This window comes from Olea europaea, unplaced genomic scaffold, assembly GCF_002742605.1.
Source record: "Olea europaea var. sylvestris unplaced genomic scaffold, O_europaea_v1 scaffold1763, whole genome shotgun sequence".
NCBI classification, from domain to species: domain Eukaryota; kingdom Viridiplantae; phylum Streptophyta; class Magnoliopsida; order Lamiales; family Oleaceae; genus Olea; species Olea europaea.
The window spans coordinates 98,073-116,823 of record NW_019235355.1 but is presented as its reverse complement, the minus strand read 5'-3'; the positions used below and the strand labels follow the sequence as shown (position 1 = coordinate 116,823).

At 35.3% G+C, this 18,751-nt stretch overlaps 1 protein-coding gene across 5 annotated transcripts; it reads left to right on the top strand.

Moving 5' to 3' along the window:
- The first annotated feature begins 1,542 nt into the window (after positions 1–1,542).
- LOC111378056 (probable lipid II flippase MurJ) lies at positions 1,543–8,535 on the top strand. Of its 5 annotated transcripts, none has more exons than XM_023001221.1 (18): positions 1,543–1,773; positions 2,622–2,683; positions 2,793–2,857; positions 2,985–3,028; positions 3,366–3,408; positions 3,820–3,880; positions 3,965–4,032; positions 4,380–4,431; positions 5,460–5,524; positions 5,621–5,687; positions 5,837–5,882; positions 5,967–6,025; positions 6,223–6,286; positions 6,370–6,481; positions 6,973–7,061; positions 7,174–7,230; positions 7,897–8,020; positions 8,483–8,535. In XM_023001221.1, exons 1-13 carry the CDS (start codon positions 1,764–1,766, stop codon positions 6,280–6,282), a joined length of 702 nt encoding a protein of 233 aa, XP_022856989.1. In that variant the 5' UTR covers positions 1,543–1,763; the 3' UTR covers positions 6,283–6,286; positions 6,370–6,481; positions 6,973–7,061; positions 7,174–7,230; positions 7,897–8,020; positions 8,483–8,535. The 5 variants fall into 5 exon arrangements, with proteins under 5 accessions (XP_022856989.1, XP_022856986.1, XP_022856987.1 ...); XM_023001218.1 differs by having other exon boundaries at positions 2,985–3,049; XM_023001219.1 differs by having other exon boundaries at positions 2,985–3,049; positions 7,897–8,030.
- The last annotated feature ends 10,216 nt before the right edge of the window (positions 8,536–18,751 follow it).

Here is an 18,751-nt window from a genome sequence, read left to right as displayed (position 1 = left end):
TAGGTGGGAAATATTTGTTTAGGAACTTCTAACTCAGACTATTCCAATTAGTGATGTTGTGTGAAGGAAAAGTATCCAACCATTCCCTAGCTAAATCTCTCAAAGTGTAAGGAAAAAGTCTCAGCGAAATTGCTTCGCTTGAAACGCCTAGATAATCGATTGTTGCACAAATGTCCAAGAATCTTTAGATATGAGCATTGAGATTTTCAGTAGGTTTCCCAAAAAATTGCAGTGGATTTTGGAACACGTTGATCACATCTATCCTCAAGTAAAAATTTGGTTGACCAAATGTCGAATACACTATACTGGATTGGCTCTCTACAATCGGTGAAACCACATACTCTCCCATCAACCTAGCATTTTAATTGGTTGCAACTTCATTCGGTTGCGCTACATCCAGATTAGCCCCAATGGCTATTTGATTTTGATTTTGTTCTGCCATGAGTTCTACTTGCTGTTTTTGGTGTGTTTCTAATTGTTCTCTTCTCCTCAACCTGAACGTTCGCTCGATTTCTGGATCAAATTGAGCAAGATCTCCGATTCTCAAACATTGCATACAAAGTCCTGAAAAGGAAAAATAGAAAATAGTGTAGTATTTTTCTAAAAGAATAAACTAAATTAAAAAATAAAATTTAAATTTAAAATAAAATTCAGATTAAAGGTAAATTAGTTAAAACTTATCAAAAACTATAGTCCCAGTAACGGCGCCAAAAACTTGATCATTTGATTACTCGCAAGTGAATGAGATCGTAAACAAGTAATATAGTAGTGTGTAGAGTGTCGAACTCACAAGGACTATGTGTTTGATCCAGTTAAAATTAATAATACCCTTAATCGAATAGCAAAATCAAGTTGTAACTAAACAATATTAAATCTGGCAACTAAATTAAAAGCAAAGTAAAAATTTATTAAATTCGCGAGAAGTATTGTTAAGATGTAGAATCCCCTTACTAATCCATTTTTAGTTCGATAATTTAAATTGACAATTTAAAATCATGCTTGTTGATTAATGTTTCTATTTTAATTGAAAATCTTTCTCGATAGTTATCAAATTTATTCCCCTCATGCGACCTTCCTATCCCTCGATGAAAGATGCGAACATGATAAATGCATTAAACGAATTAGAACATTTTAGAAAAATCATATGAAGCATGGAGGTATATTTCTATCTTCTATTTAACCTCACAATATTTATTATTTTGTGCTAATGATCCTATTGTCTCTCTCGATAACAACAAAATTCACAAACAATTAACTAGTGACCAATTAATTAAAAAAATATGAAAAAAATAATAAACATCTAAACAATTAAATAAATTAAAGTAAATTAAATTATTCAAATTAAAAATTGGGGTCAGCAAATATGAAAAAGTATAATGCTCTTGGTACATTGCGGTGTCCAACATGATGTCCAAAATGGACACCCGACACCTCGATCAATACCGAGGTGCCGATGGGCCCCGGCGTAGCAGGCACCTCGGCCAATGTCTTTGGACACCATATTGGATACAGAATGTACCCCAAGCATGGTTGTATGAAAAATTAGCGGAACATATTAGAAGAAATCACTCCGTACTCAAACTCCTTCCAATTCTCCTCGGCATTGTTCGCACAGTTGGATTCGCCGATCTTCGCCGCGACTCGCTCAGCCGAATCCAATTCCTCGCCGACGAATCCATAAAACCTATTATACTTACGTTCGATTAAATTCACTGACAAACTATGATAACGGCGACATTGATTTATCGATCGAAGAAATTAAAATGCCACCTGGTTTGTATTTTCGTAACCCTGCCTTTTAATAACTAAACATGTATATTCTTGTATTGATATCAGCTTTTGTCAACACACAAAAAGTTCAGCCCAAGTCGAATAGCCCAAGGAATGAAGCTCAACTGGAAGACCCCCAAAAAATCAAATAGCCCAAAGAACGAATCAATCGGACAATACAGGATAAAGGCCCAAATAGGGAAGCCCATGAACGCGGTAATTCCATCGCCCAAGGTTGCAAGTCGCCCAAGATTTGAGCGAATGAATTGCCATGCAGTCGCCCAGAGCTGTGACCTTGCTCTCGTCCAAACATTCGAGTCGTCCAATATTTTAGCAAACATAAGATGTTATAGTGCAGTTAATAAAGCAGTTATTGGGTAGTCCTACCACGTCCCACGATTCAAAGAATTCAATTGAAAACGGTTGAACGACAAAAGTAATGGCAGCGGTTAGAGAAGGTAGTTCCATGATAAGTTGGCCACTACAAGGAAAGTGGGCAGTTATAGAGCGATCAAGCAGTTTCTTAAGCGGTTGATCACGAAAAAATCATCCAGGGAGTATAAAAGGAAGAAAAGACATAGAGTAAAAGATCCCAAATCAAACACTCTCAAACAGAAAATATGTAACTTTCAATTTCTTAGTTTAGATTTAAACACTTCTTTTACAGTAACTCGTGTGCTTGCGCCCCTTGGAGGCATTCTGTTTTTATTTTCCAATTGTAAAGTCATTGCCAATAAAAACGCCCTTTTTTAGGATTTTGTCTCAAGAGATTTGTCCCTTACACAATCGTCTGGTCCCTTTTTAATTGTTAGCGACTAACCCGCGCGAAACAGCTTTCAATTACTATTCAGGTGATCTGTCTGTTAAAACTGTGACATGGATCAGTGTGGCTACTCTTACGAGCAAAATTCTGGTAATGCTCAAGTATTTCATACACTTCGGTTATTTTGATTTGCTTTTTAGTGTTCTATGTAGTGCTACTGTTTCTATTGTCTCAGTAGAATTTATGTTGACTAATGTAGGGATTAATTAGGGAGGTTATAATGGCTTCAGTTTTTGGTATTGGTCCTGTTGCCACCGCGTTCAAGTACAGTAAATAAATTAGTGATTTTTAGCTTGACTGTCTATATAATTGTGATAGAACGTTTATATATAATTTAGAACCCCCCCCCCCCCTCTTTTAAATTTTACTTATGTTGGATATAAACTTGCAGGTATGCTTGGGTTTTGCTTGGTTTCTCTTCGTCGCTGCTTGGCAGTTTGTTATCTCAAACATCTTGTATATAATAATAAGATATTGTTAACTGATAATGTGCCGAAATTGCTTAATTGTCAGTAGTATCTGCTTGCTCGTGCATTTCTGACACTTTTATGTTGGTTTCGTCCCATTTATTTTGGATTCAGGATTGCTATGAAGAATAAATTGTTGTCTAGTTTCATATCTTTTGAAGTCACGAGGACAAATTTGATTTTAAATCTAACATTTTGGAAAATTTTAAGCCTCAACGATCTGATGCATGAAGTTCAACATCATATTCTATCTATGCATATAATATTTGATTTTTAGGAAATATATATGGTTTCCTATTGTACAGGTGTTAATGGTCCCATCCATATTATTATGGCAACCACTTTAAGGTAACGCGTCCTTCCTTATATCTTGCCACATTACCTAGCTTATAAACTTGTTTTCAGATGTGGTGATGGTTCTTGTATAATGCTACATAAAGCTCAGTCACGGTATATAAACACTTGCATAACAGGGTCACTATAAGTAGATTTCCTTTATGCCCGGTATTTGAGGAATTGAGTTTTCTGCTCATGTTTACATGTTTTACTTTCTTATGGCGATAGAATAAGAAGACAAATTTTGAAAAGTTAGCTCTCGGTTGTTGTGTAGACGCAATGGTAGGGCTCCATAATTAATGTCCTAATGTTGTAATTTTCTTTCAAGTTGTATAGGAGCAGTGTAATACTTTTCTACTTTAGTGGTAGTTATTATTGACATGTTATTAGTGATTTGATATCTATGATTTGATGATGGATCAGTAAACTCCCAAAGCACTGCCGAGAAAAACTATTTCAACATACGGCCACCATTATGTTTCTGGTATGCGTTTTAGTTTTTCGCTAGACACATGCATATCCCTAGAAAGTCATAATGAAGTTGATGTTAACTAGTGATGCTTTGCAGGTAGGAGCTGTTGTGGGTACTCTCGTGTACATATTTTCTGAGTTCATAATTCATATGTATGCACCTGGGTAAGGAGGTTATTAAATTGTTTCTGTCTAGAAAAGGTTGATAAATGTTTCACACACATTTTGTATGTTCCAAAATCTGTGGCATAGACACAGCCAATGAGGCGACAACTATGAGTTTTTAGAAATTTGTCATCTTTTGTGAATCTCATGGATTTTTCGAACTTGGAATTAGCATGTTTAAATGGTATTGGAGTTGAAAAGTGAAATGCATGCATTTTAATGTTATTTTACTTTGTCCTTGAATAGAATTGGATAGATTCACAAACTTGGGACAAGCATATATTTGTCATTATATTTAATGTGTCTATCTGGCTAACTGCTTTTCAAATGCTATCATTCATTCACAGTTTGTGGGTCTTGGCAGAAGGCCGAATTATAAGAGAAATAGCTATCGATCAGGTAATTATGCTAATCCAAGTACTACAAACACAATAGTATTGTCTACTGATATTGTGAAAAAAAAAATTATGCCCATATCTCAAATGTCTTTATTTCATTGTGGGATGTCATACATTAATCATCGCTTTCCTGAAGTAAATTCTTCATTTTTTTTTAATTCCAAAGTGATGTAGATTGAATTTACAAACACACGATACTAACAACTCAAATGGATTGAACTCAAGAAACAAACGTTTTCTTATTTCATGAACAACCAAAAAACCCTAGGAGACAGCCTTAATTATGAAAAGAACAAATAACCTATTAGGTCAGCAGTCCCTTAATGGACTGGGCTACAAAGCGATAATAACAAATATTAAAAATAATAAACTAAGAAACTTTAAATGCCATTTTGATTCAGTAAACGAATTCAAACGGTCAAAATCCATCATACATCACAGCAAAGCGGTAAGTTCATCCGGAATCGTCGCGAGCTTTCCAGAATGGGGTTATGGCTCCAAAACGGACATTGTATGCAAAAGTTACGTCAATTTCTTCGAATGTCGACCATTCAAGCGTTCCATACATGCAAGTGCGTGTTCTTCCGTGCAAACCTCATCACAAAGCCACCCATGTAATAATAATCGCAGTTTTGTATTTTCTACACATCTAAATTTAAGTTGTTATCACTTTATGTCTTTCACATAAGCAATAAATTGAAAATTAAGAAAAACACAAGACTTTACATCCACACCTACTAAAGAATTGTGGCTACATAGATTTATGTTAAAGAGCTTTCAATATTCTTGTATTCCTACTTGAGGTCTTTTTTCAATTTCATTTCCACTGAACCTAGCGTAGTGTTGCCTGGTGAGACCCTGCCAATAGACAAAATCGTTTTTGACCGATCAACTGCATATAATTTCTGGTCACCTGTGACAATCTTAACAACTCACAAATTAGTCATCAGTGCCCAGAAGCATTTATTTAACATTCTCATCCTGCTCTCTTTTTCTTAATAATTTCTTTTCCATTTTTCCCCTGACCAGTTGAAAATAATGACTCCATGTATAGTTCTTGCGGGTCCTGTTGGGCTTGGGTTTGGATACATGAGGCAAGTAATATCCACTGTGGGTTTTCCATGATTTTATGAAGTACATAGTTGTTATGTTGGTATTTAACCTCTTCTTTGCACTTCCTCGTCTATCAGTGCAGAAGGAAATAATATTCTTCCTTCTATCAGCCCTGCTTTGTCCAGTTCTCTCCTGATTTTCGGTGTAAGTTGAATCTCAGAAAATTTTGTTACCTAATTTAGTTAACACTTAAACTCTCTCTTTTCCTCCACCCACCCATATGCACAGGCACACCCCACTTGTATGGATGTGCTTGAGAATACTGACATGCATTTAATAAAAAAACACTGTAGTGTCTCATCTATACTTTTACCAGACAATCAAGGGCTTCCTATTCTGGTCAGTAAGTATAAACTCTATTCTCGAGTTCCTTCAATATTACATTCTAATGGTGTTCATTTATTTTTTTAATATTTTGTTTAGGTGGAAGTCTGCTATCATTAGGAGTTTCACTTGGGTTATTTCTGCAGTGGATCATCCAGGTCTACGACTACCTCCTCCACATAACCAACACCCCCCCCCCCCCCCCCCCCCCCCTCCTCCTCTTACCCCTCTCTTCCAGAGGAAAAAAAGTATTGATACTGAAGACATGATGCATGAAGCTACTATGTTGTACCCTTAAAAGCTCTTGAATTCTTCTGATTTATTATATTATGAACATGGCATGCTTGAATATCAGACCATGGCGCAGTGGTATTCCAGATTCCTTTATTACTGCCTTGACAAGTGGAGATGTTAATGAGATGAATGCTTAAATGCTTAAGATCCTTTAATCAGAAGCTGATTGCTGCTTTTCCCACATCTTAATTTTGATTTTTGGGTGCAGTTCTTCACACTGTTGATACCAGCGATCATTAGGTCTGGCTTGGCACAAAGTGCATCTTTTACAGACCTTTGTTTTGCATCTTTCATCCCTGGTGCTGCGGCTAGTCTCTCCTGTAAGTGATTGGTGCAGGTGCTAGTTTGAACTTAATACAAGACATACTATAAGTCAGAGAGACTGTTTTCTTTTCTTTATTATTATTATTGGAGAGGCGGGGGTGGGGTGTTTAAATGAATTTAGCACTTTTGTCATATTGAAACTGCAGTTAATTTCCTACAAAGGACTTACTCTGGTCAAAATCAGCTTTAGCAACCACCAACAGCCAGTACATCACTTACTGCAGTTATATTAAGTGCTTCCGTGGATGTCTTGACAGTTCATCTTATAAACAAAGGCATCAATCACTTGAGCCCTCAAAAATCTTTCATCATCCCAATCTGTTTGCCTGTGAGGAACAGAGACACAGATCAATTCATGGGATTGATACCTCATAATGGATTGCATGCTTTGTTTCTTGCTTAATCGCCTGCTACATTCAGAACATTATTCTCTCTCTTAAGCTCATCACTTACATATTTTCTAATTCATCTTTTATGTGATTTATAGATGCATATCTTATGGTCATGGCTCCAGTGGGCGCACTTTCGAGCGTAGTTGTGCTGCCTCTTTTACCTTCCATCTCCAAACTGGCGAAGGTACTTCTAAAATATTCACCTTCCCTTTCATTAATTGATTCGGCGATGTTTTCTATAGCAATTTCTTTTGCTTCTTTAGGATAATGATTCGCTTCTTAAAAAATTTTGGCAGACCGCATCCTGGGAGAGCTTAATGGAAAATTTAATGAGATCTGTGCTACTTTGCATGGTTAGTTACATTTATGCAATATGGGTTTACATTGATGGAAATTCTGATTGAAGAATTCGCGTAGAAAATCATCATTCTCAAGTCCATTTCTATATCTGTCAAACGTGTACAGTATACTTATCCAAAAATAACAAAATTCCCTTGAGAAATCCAGCTTACCAGTTATTCCATGTTTTATATTCATCATCTGAAATTTCTACCAATATATCTTTGAGTTTTGTGAAGTTTCTTTTACTTGATAAAATCTTCAAATGTGCGTAACTGCCAGACTGATTGGAGGGCATTTTTACTTCTGAGTTGCGTTCATGGATTTATTTTCAATGAGGCTGATTTTTGCCACCCGAAAATTTTCCACCAATATAGCTTTGAGTTTTGTGAAGTTTCTTTTACTTGATAAAATCTTCAAATGTGCTTAACTGCCAGACTGATTGGAGGGCATTTTTACTTCTGAGTTGCGTTCATGGATTTATTTTCAATGAGGCTGATTTTTGCCACCTGAAAATTTTCTCCATAAAAATTTGGAATGGTGTCTCTGCACATTCTATTGAAGTTTTGTATTCACAAGAATATTAAACTAAGCATTGAGAAGAATTTAATGTTGATTACTATTAACTAATGAAGAAAGATTTCTTTAACACCTTTCTTGCATGTTTGCTTATGATGCAGGTAGTTCTCTTGCCCATTTTGTCGATCATGTGGATCCTGGCAGAGCCAATCATCCATTTTTTGTTTGAACGCTATGCATTTGATTCTTCCACTAGGGCTCTAGTATCTACCCTCTTCTTTGCTTGTGCGTGTCTGTATGATTCTTTATTTCTGAACTTTTTGAAAATCAACTAACTCCTTAAATTTTCTTACTTGTATCTTTAGTGCTAATATAGATTGAATTTCTCCTTTTCTTTACTCTTCTAGCTAGACCCCTGAATTTTTTTCTAGCAATCTAATCATCTAAATATCCATAAATCTCTAATGGCTATCTGACGTAGGATGCAAATAAATTAGAACGAGACTTGTAGGAGAAGGGAAAAGAAAGGGGAGAATAGGGAGATGGAAAGGGGAGATGAATGAGAAGACTGAACTATTAGAGGGAAGAAAATATTAGTTTATTCGAGAATCAAGTCTAACTATTATAATGTATAAACCCCTTTATATAGGGTTTCAGCTAATTTAATTTAATTTAAGAAACAACCAATAAAGAACTAGAAATTCTTTTTATAATATATCTAATAGATAATTCCTTCTGTCTTAACAGATTCCTTCAGTGCACCATTCTTCATCATCAGACTTGTTAGTTGCAGTATTTTATGTTGGAGGAAAGATGGGTTTACTAACTTGGATTAACTAAGACTTTTAAGAGGACAACACTAATAGGAAGAAGGAAGTGAAAAAAGAGGAAACTTGTATTTCTCAAATTCAAGACTCTACACAGTTTTTGGCTTGTTTCAAAATGGAGGGCACTACCCCTTTATATAGTGTTTATAAGAAGATTCTAGTCCACACATTTTCTAAAGACACCTAGACCACATATCAAGATATTTTCCTAGAATTCTCTAGTTATTCTTTATAAAACCACATATCTTATTTAGATATTTATATAGATTTTTCTAGTAGATATTTATATAGATTTTTCTAAATAATGCTTCTAGAAATGCTATGCATGTTGGGCCTTTTAATTGATTTGGGCCTACAAGCAAAATCCTTAAGTCCATATGATTTAGTCCAAAAATCAAGTTTACTACTCAACATCCCCCCTTAAACTTGATTTTGCTACTCCAAGTAAAGTTCTTAACTTGCGGAACACATCATGCTTGAGTGGCTTAGTGAGAATGTCGGCGATCTGCTCCTGGGAGGTTACATATTTCAGCTGCACTTCTTTCTTTGCAATGCTTTCTCTTATGAAGTGATATCTTGTATCAATGTGCTTGCTTCTATCAGGGAATACTGGGTTCTTTGCCAATGCCAATGCCGATTTGTTATCAACATGGATTTCGATTGGCTCTTCTTGTGATACTCCAAGCGTCTTCAACAAGTTTCTAAGCCAAATCGCATGGCAGACACTTGATGTAGCTGCAACATATTCAGCTTCACATGTAGATAATGCTACGATCGATTGCTTCTTTGAGCTCCAAGTGAAAGCTGTGTCGCCCAAGTAAAACACGTACCCAGTCGTACTCTTTCTATCATCACTATCTCCGCCCCAATCGCTGTCACTATATCCAACAAGTTTAAACTCATTAGATGATGAATAGACTAAGCCATAATCAAGTGTACCTTTGATGTAGCGAAGAATTCTCTTTGCAGTTTTCATATGGGTCATGGTAGGTGTCTCCATATAGCGACTAATGAGCCCAACTCCAAAAAGGATATCTGGTCTTGTGCACGTCAAATATCTTAGACTTCCAACAAGACTCTTAAAAAGTGTTGGATTTACTTTTTCACCTTCATCATTTTTCGACAACTTGATTCCGCATTCGACGGGGGTGCATACAGGCTTACAGTCCTCCATATTGAATTTCTTTAGAATTTCTTTCGCATATCCTTCTTGTGAGATGAAAATGCAGTCCTCCATTTGCTTTACCTCTATGCCAAGATAGTAGGCCATGTGGCCGATATCCGTCATCTCAAATTCTTGAGCCATGACCTTCTTAAACTCAGTGATCATACTTTGATTATTTCCTGTAAATATAAGATCATCTACGTACAAACAAACAAGCAAAATATCTCCTTTCTCATTTACCTTTGTATAAAGGGCATACTCGTGAGGGCATTTTGTGAAGTTATTTTCTAGAAAATACTTGTCAATTCTACTATTCCATGCCCTTGGAGCCTGTTTCAACCCATATAAAGCCTTTTTTAGTTTCAAGACTTTACCTTCATGTCCTTTTACTTTATAGCCCATTGATTGCTCCACATAGATTTCTTCTTCGAGATAACCATTTAGAAAAGTTGATTTCACGTCCATTTGAAATATCTTCCACTTATTTTGCGCTGCAAGAGAGATAATTAATCTTATGGTTTCTAAACGAGCAACAGGAGCAAATACCTCTTCATAATCAATTCCCGACCGTTGGTTGTAACCTTTGGCAGCCAATCTTGCTTTGTATCTTTCTACGTCTCCTTTAGCGTTTTTCTTTGCCTTGTATACCCACTTAACTCCGATTGCTCTCTTTCCTTTGGGAAGAGTTGTCAGCTCCCACGTGTAATTTTTCTCTATAGCCTTAATCTCTTCATCCATAGCATCTCTCCATCTTTTATTTTGCACCGCTTCTTCATACCCTATTGGTTCACAATCGACAAAAAGACAAAAAAGTGTGAGATCATTTTGATTTTCGGTTACCTCATATAGCTCTTGTAGGCTCCTCATCCGTGGTGTCCTTTCGCTTGAACTTTCTCCTTGTGAAGATGATGGAGAAGCATTTCCATGAGTAGGTGATAGAGGTGGACTGATAATCTCTTGCTGCTCTCCATTCTTTTGTTCTTCTTCATAAAAGAATGGTAAGAAGTCATAGTCTTCTTCTTGGACACCCCAATCCCAAGCTCCTTCTTCATCAAACTCGACATCTCTACTTATGGTGATCTTCTCATTGCTTGGATTACAACTTGTAGCCTTTAGAGCAAGAGTCATAGCCGATGAAGACATACCTTTCACTTTTGTCATCTAACTTGGACCGTTTTTGATTTGGTACATGAGCATATGCAATGCTCCCAAATACTCGTAAGTGAGAGATGCTGGGCTTTCTTCCACTCCATGCTTCTTGTGGTGTCTTATTCCACACACTTCTAGAAGGTGATCGGTTAGACAGATACACGGCGCAATTAACAGCTTCAGCCCAAAGTTGTTTAGGCAATCTCTTACTTTTGAGCATGCAGCGGGCCATGTTAAGAATGGATCTATTCTTTCTTTCGGCTACTCCATTTTGTTGTGGAGAGTATGGAACTGTCAATAGACGACGAATTCCATTCTCCTCACAATATTTCTCAAACTTTTTGGAGGTGAACTCTCCTCCTCTATCCGATTTCAAGGCTTTTATGCTATATCCGCTTTCTTTTTCAACAAGAGCTTTAAACTTCTTAAAAGTTTCAAAAACTTCCAATTTTTGTTTAAGAAAATAGACCCAAGTCTTTCTACTAAAATCATCAATAAAAAGAACAAAATAATTGCTCTTACCGAGAGAGCTTAGATTAATTGGCCCACAAACATCGGAGTGTACAAGTTCTAGCGGCTTCTTAGCTCTTGTAGATGCTTCTTTTGGAAAACTTTTTCTCGAATGCTTTCCAAGTAAGCATCCTTCACATAATTGATCCGCATGATTTATTGAAGGCAAACCTTTCACCATTTTCTTCTTACTCAACAACTTTAAGCCTCCAAAATTAAGATGCCCAAATCTCAAGTGCCAAAGCCAAGATGAATCTTTAAAACAAGCTTTTAAGCATTTAGCGACATCATTTTGAATGCTTAACGCAAACATTCTATTTCTTGTCATAGGGACTTTGGCAATCAAATTTTCTCTTTGATCTCTTATTGAAAGACTATGATCCTTCAAATGAATATCATAGCCCTTCTTTAAGAGTTGTCCCAAACTTAAAATGTTATTCTTCATATTGGGCACATAATAGACATTCGAGATAAACTGATGCGTACCATTTTTTAAGCGGATCAAGCGACCAGTGTAGTTGGCTTTCTCCTCAACTTGGTTAGTAATATTTCTACATTCTGAAGCATAATGACCAAGTTTTTGACAATTGTAACATTTAATTTGAGATTTGTCATACCTTGGTCCTTCATTTTTCCTCGTACATTTTCCTCTTCCGCGACCTCTAGTAGAAAACGAACTTTGTCTTCTTTCCTCCTTGTAGAATGCAATTCTTCCTTGATCTTGGCCTCGTCCTCTTCCTCTTTGGCTTCTTTTACTATTGAACCTTCCTTCACCCTCGTTCAAAGTGAGCTTTGTTTGAAGAGCTTGCTCTAAAGGCTCTTCTTTCACTTTCTTCCTTAGTCTTTCCTCATGGGCTTGTAAAGATCCCATGAGTTGATCGACACTCATACTATCTAGATCTTTAGATTCCTCAATGGCTACAACTATGTAGTCAAATTTAGAATCTAAAGACCTAAGTATCTTCTCAATTACTCGATTGTCGTTCAACTTTTCTCCATTCCTTTTTAATTGATTCACAATAGCTAATACTCTAGAGAAGTAATCAGAAATTGATTCCGATTCTTTCATATGTAAAGCTTCAAACTCACCTCGAAGTGTTTGAAGTCGAACCTTTTTCACCTTCTCAACTCCTTTGTGGGAGTTTTGCAAGATCTCCCATGCTTCCTTACTTGTAGTAGCACAAGCTACTTTCTCGAACATGCCTTCATCTAAGGCTTGATAGATGAGGGTGAGCGCCTTCTTGTCCTTCTTCCTTGCATCCTTCAAACTATTCCTTTGTGTTTGGGATAGAGCAACCTCGTCTTGTGGCTCCGTGTAGCCTTTCTCTACGATCTCCCATGTATCTTGCGACCCGAGCATTGCTTTCATCCTTATACTCCAATTGTCGTAGTTATCCTAGTTGAGTTGGGGGACTTGAAAAGGAATCATCCCACTTGCCATTTTTCACAAGAACCTTGGGGCTCTGATATCAGTTTGTTGGAGGAAAGATGGGTTTACTAACTTGGATTAGCTAAGACTTTTAAGAGGACAACACTAATAGGAAGAAGGAAGTGAAAAAATAGGAAACTTGTATTTCTCAAATTCAAGACTCTACACACTTTTTGGCTTGTTTCAAAATGGAGGGCACTATCCCTTTATATAGTGTTTACAAGAAGATTCTAGTCCACACATTTTCTAAAGACACCTAGACCATATATCAAGATATTTTCCTAGAATTCTCTAGATATTCTTTATAAAACCACATATCTTACTTAGATATTTATATAGATTTTTCTAGTAGATATTTATATAGATTTTTCTAGATAATGCTCTTCTAGAAATGCTATGCATGTTGGGCCTTTTAATTGATTTGGGCCTACAAGCAAAATCCTTAAGCCCATATGATTTAGTCCTTTTAATTGATTTGGGCCTACAAGCAAAATCCTTAAGCCCATATGATTTAGTCCAAAAATCAAGTTTACTACTCAACATTTTATGCCCTTGGTGATGGGAAGGGACCTTTTCTGGTCAGTGTAGGTGCTATTGCTTTGAATGCCATTTTGAACTGGCTTTCGATCACCAGATATCACCTAGGTGCACGGGGACTGGTATGTTACCATCTTTATGAGAAGGACAAGTCATAACAAGACAGTTTCTAACTGCATTATTTTCATTTATCCAGGCACTCTCAACGTCATTTTCAACTGCAATATCGATCATTCTTATGTTCTATCTCCTCCAGAAGAAGCTGCCTGGTAAATATAACTTTTAGCTGCATGCTTCTAGATATGTGTTTAACTCCGGAAACATTGTCGCAGGAATGTCAAATTATTCTGCGTTGATCCGTCCCATTATGCTACTACATTCTTGCTGCATCGCATCAGACTACAGTACATCAATTGGTTATAAAATGACTTGCAATATGTTAACTTCGACATTTCAAACAAGGTATCTTTCTTTTTTTGTTTAAGCTCCAATGTTGACAATTTTCAGCTGATCAATTTCTGCAAATTTTTGTTCTTAGGTTCTATATGACGAAAGAACTCCTTGCCATATCTTTAGCAAGTGCTGTCGGTATTATTGGCTTCTTTCTTCTGTTTTGCTGCTATGTTTTTCGGGGTATGAGTTCGTAAAGGATTTGTAGAGGATACTGACGAACCTGAACTCATTGAGATGGATCAGTGGCTAAAATCCCGAGTAATTCGACCTAAATTTATGCTATGATGAATTCTTGGGCCTCGAATGCCCAGATGCTCCATTTAAAGGTTGAGGGCCTAAATGTTCATAAGGCTGGGATTCCAGATGTACTATAGGGACTGTCGGCTTCGTACTTAACAGGCCAGCTTAATGGGCAATTATGATTTCATTTTCAGGAAAAATTCATAAATTCTAGTAGGGCTGGACAAATCTCCCGAACTGAATCGACCGAATCGAACCCGACGATTCTTGTCAAATTAAATACCCGAACGAATATCTGAATTGAGAACTGACGGATACGGTTTGGTTCTCGGTTCTAGACCAAGAACCAAATCTTTCTAATTTTTTTTTATATTGAGTAAATCAAATTATTTTAATTTTAATTTTTTCTAAACAAATTAACGATTTCTAAATCCAAATTTTTGGTTCAATAATTTGTTTCATTTCTAATTTTTTTATTTTTGTCCTAATTACCCATTTTATTGTTTCATTTCTTAGTCAAACAAGATCAAATTCACTAAATAACCTTAAATATCTATACTAAAGTGCATAATGTTGTCTCGACTCTCGTACTCACTCTCGCAGCCTCGTTAATATTCCAAAACCTATACAATCGTCAGCCAACACTGTGACCTTCGATCGAAGTTGTGACATCCGTCGACCAAAGCTTTGATCGTAGCGATCATTTGAATAAGGTAGTTTGCTAGTCTCTGACATTCCAAAATCATTGAATGTATCATTAGTTGTATTTATATAATGTTGTTATAAATGTTAAAAAATTTAATTATAGTACAGAATCGAATGGAACCGAACTCGAACGGTTCCATAATTATATTTGGACCCGACGGTTCCATTTACTAGATACCCGAAAATTTTGGTTCGGTTCAATTCGGTCTCTTTAAAACCGAACCCCGCCCACCCCTAAATCCTAGCACAAGTATAGGGGATTTCAAAACTAAGATGACGAGTTTGAATGTGCAAAAATTAGAAACATAAAACAATCAAAGAGGATTTCATTGCAATTAATCCCTAAAATCAAGCAATTAGTTTCCATCCGAGGGGGGGAGAGAGAGGATTTCGTTGTAATTAATCCCTAAAATCAAGCAATTAGTTTCCGTTCATGACAAACTTCCTAAAATTTACGATTTAATTTATTAATAAATTATTGAATAAAATTTATGTATGATTTAATTAATTAATTATATACTTTATAAATTAAATATATTGTCGTCACATATCTATACAATTTGGTCACAGATTCACAATTTAATTAGTCACATATTATTTTTTGGTCAAAAATTATAATTTTTAAATGCCACAAATTATTTTAGGGTCACAATTCAAAAATTTTATAAGTTAATTTTTTTCAATGGTCACAGATCAAAAAGTAATCCGTCACAATTTTATGTATCGGTCACACAAAAATATTATAGGTCACAAATTAATATATTTTTAGGTCACATTAGTCACGATTCTACTTTTTCATCGGTCGAATATTGTTTATTGGTTATAGATTAACCAATTTAATGGTCACAATCAATCAAATAATCTGTGACCACTACCACAGCAAGCACAACACCACCGGCCACCCCTCATCGTTGCACCACAAACTACCACCACATTAAAAGAGACCAATCACCAAAATAGTGAAAAGCAAACCACTTCCTTCTCTTCATGCAACACGACTTTTAATCCTGTACTTGCCTCTCCAACAATTTGCACATCAGACACTCCAAGATATGTAACTTCTTTGGCTGGATTTGTTCCTCTGTCCAAATCACCAGAATCATTTATTATCTCACTACCCTTCCTGAGTTTCTGCAAAGGATTATGAGAAGTAAAATCATTATCTATCACAAAACAGAAGGCCCATTCCCGTCATTGTTTCCAGTATATCCAATTTCCTTCCCTACAGCAATTTATGTCTGGCCATCAGCGTCAACAAATGGGTCCTCATAAACTGCTCGACTTTCTCCATTTGATTCCTCATCCAATTCTTCATCACTACACTACTCAAGAAACCTAGCATGATTTTTAGAATCACCATTCTCTCCAACTTTATACTGGGCATTGGAGCCGGAATCATTTTCTTACGCTGCCAGAGAGAGAGGACTAGTGGAGAGAGAGAAGACATGTGAGAGAAGAAAAGAGAAAATGAAGAGAAAATATAATTAATTGAAGAGGATAGGTGGAGAGAGAAAAACGGGTGAGAGAATAAATTGGAGAGAGAAATTGAATAGACTAAGAAATTGGAGAGAGAAGATGGGTGAGAGAATGAAATTTATATAATTAGTATTTAATATTTAAATATAAAAAATTTGATTTTTGAAATGTTAAACTACTCTTTTTATTTTTGAACAATAGATTTTAACTCTAGGATTTTGTGTAATTACCACTCATTTTCTGACATAGGCGCCTATCATCCACTGCTTGAACGGCCCAGCCCACAGTTTTTGTCACTATATATTAAGTAAAAGTAAAGTTTTAGGATTTACTTGATCAATTATTATTCCTAAGTTCATAAAACGATATAGTTCAACCTGTTGTCTCCAATTCGTACCCTTACCAGCAAGGCAGTAACAAAGTTATGAAAATTTTTATGTGCTCGTTTTTCAATTCTTCATGAAAATGTTAGTACTCGTAAATGGAATAGAAAATTTAGTTTGGCCTCAGTAACAAAGTTATTATAAGTTGTGTTTGAATTAAATCTAACGAGTAATATTCCCGTTTGTCGGTATTTTTGGATAGAAAATGATTGCACACTTTTATCTGCCTGAGAAACCAAAATTTCATGGTTGATATTGAAAGACATGATTCAGAAGAGTCTACCTAAAGATTAATATCTACGGGTAAATTTGGTAAAATGGATAAATTCACATTAGGAATAATATGTGAAAGAAAGAGATAAAATAATAGAATTTAAACTAAAATTGAATGGAAATAACTCAAATAAGTACATTTGGAGATAATAAAACTTTATATTGCACAATAAAGAGTTAAAGATGGAAGATTATAACAATTGTACATTGAGAAGGTAGAGATTTGTGAAAAAACATGAATTGAAGTTAGTGTGTGTTTAAAATTAGAGATGTAAATTTGGCTCATCGATAGGCTGGTCTGTTTCTCGGCTCAGCTCATGGCTCAAAGGAATCGAGTCGAGGTTAGGGTCAAGCCCTATTTTGGGGGCAGCAGATCGAGCTCAAGCAAGCTCGTGTCACAGGTCATTTTTTGCCCATATGAACCGAGCCCAAAAAAAAAGCCAGTGTAGATAGCTGCCTCTTTTTTGTACGTAGTTTTATACATGATAGCCAAAAAAGAGAGAGAGAGAGAGAGAGATTTGATATGTGATAACTTGATACTACAATTTAAATTTGAATTTCAAATTTTTTTGAAACGGTTATATTTTTTTCCTATAAATATGGGTTAATTTTTTTAATTTCATATCAGTTTACTTCATTCGATTTCCCTATAATTTCGCCTACGTTGATTGTAGTCGGTCCTAAACCCGAAAAGGAAGAGGCTCGGAAATGAAGAGGGTTGTGACTTTTATTTTAATTTATAATTCGATAAAAAATTTTAAAAAATGTTAGAATTGTCACGAACTAAAAAAATAAAAATAAATAATGCATGGCCCGGCTCGACTTGATAAGACTCGAGTCTACATTTTTTGGTTTAGGCCTGCAAAAAAGCTCGCACTATTTTACTTGAGTCGAGCCCAAGTCTTGAGTTTCGATTTAGCTAGTTGACATGCTTATGTAAAATTGACCTTTTTTTAAAAATAAAAATGAAAAATTAAAGGCCAAAAGGAGGGGGAAAAAAGGGACTATAAGCCACGAGCTGGCTCGTGAAAAAGAAGATTAAAGTCAGTTCATGATATGTCTCGAAATGATCCTAAGCCACTCGAATTCGACTTAACCCATTTGTCAACCTTGGTAAATTTTTGAATGTGAGTGTAGTAAAGAAAGAGAATGTCAATTAATAGAAAAAGAAGAATTTGATAATTTTATAGAAGAATATGAAGAATTTTATGAAAGCTTTAAAGAAGATGAAGAATCATGCTTAGAATTTGTAGAAATGGAAAAAATTTATAATCTTTTAGTAACAGAACAAGATATAGAAAATATGATAAGTAAATTAGAAAAATTAGAAATTTTAGGAGAAAATATATTAAAATATTGGGAAAAAGATAAAATTTTATGTGAATTAAAAATAAAAAATCCAGAATATATAATAAAAACAAAAAATATTGAAGCAACAAATCAAGATCAGGAAGATTTTAGGATGCATATAAAAGATTTATTAAAATTAAGAGTAATTAGAAAATCAGAAAGTCCACATAGATCAGCAGCTTTTATAGTTAGAAAACACTCAGAAATTATTAGAGGAAAAAGTAGAATGGTAATTAATTATAAAAGATTAAATGATAATACAATAGATGATGCTTATAATATTCCAGACAAAACAGTTTTAATAAACAAAATTCAAGATTGTAATATTTTTAGTAAGTTTGATTTAAAATCTGATTTTTGGCAAGTAAAAATGCACCCAGATTCAATAGAATGGACAGCCTTTACTAGTCCAGAAGGACATTTTGAATGGTTAGTTATGCCATTTGGATTAAAAAATGCCCCTAGTATTTTCCAAAGAAAAATGGATAGTATATTTAGTAAACATAATAAATTTATTAT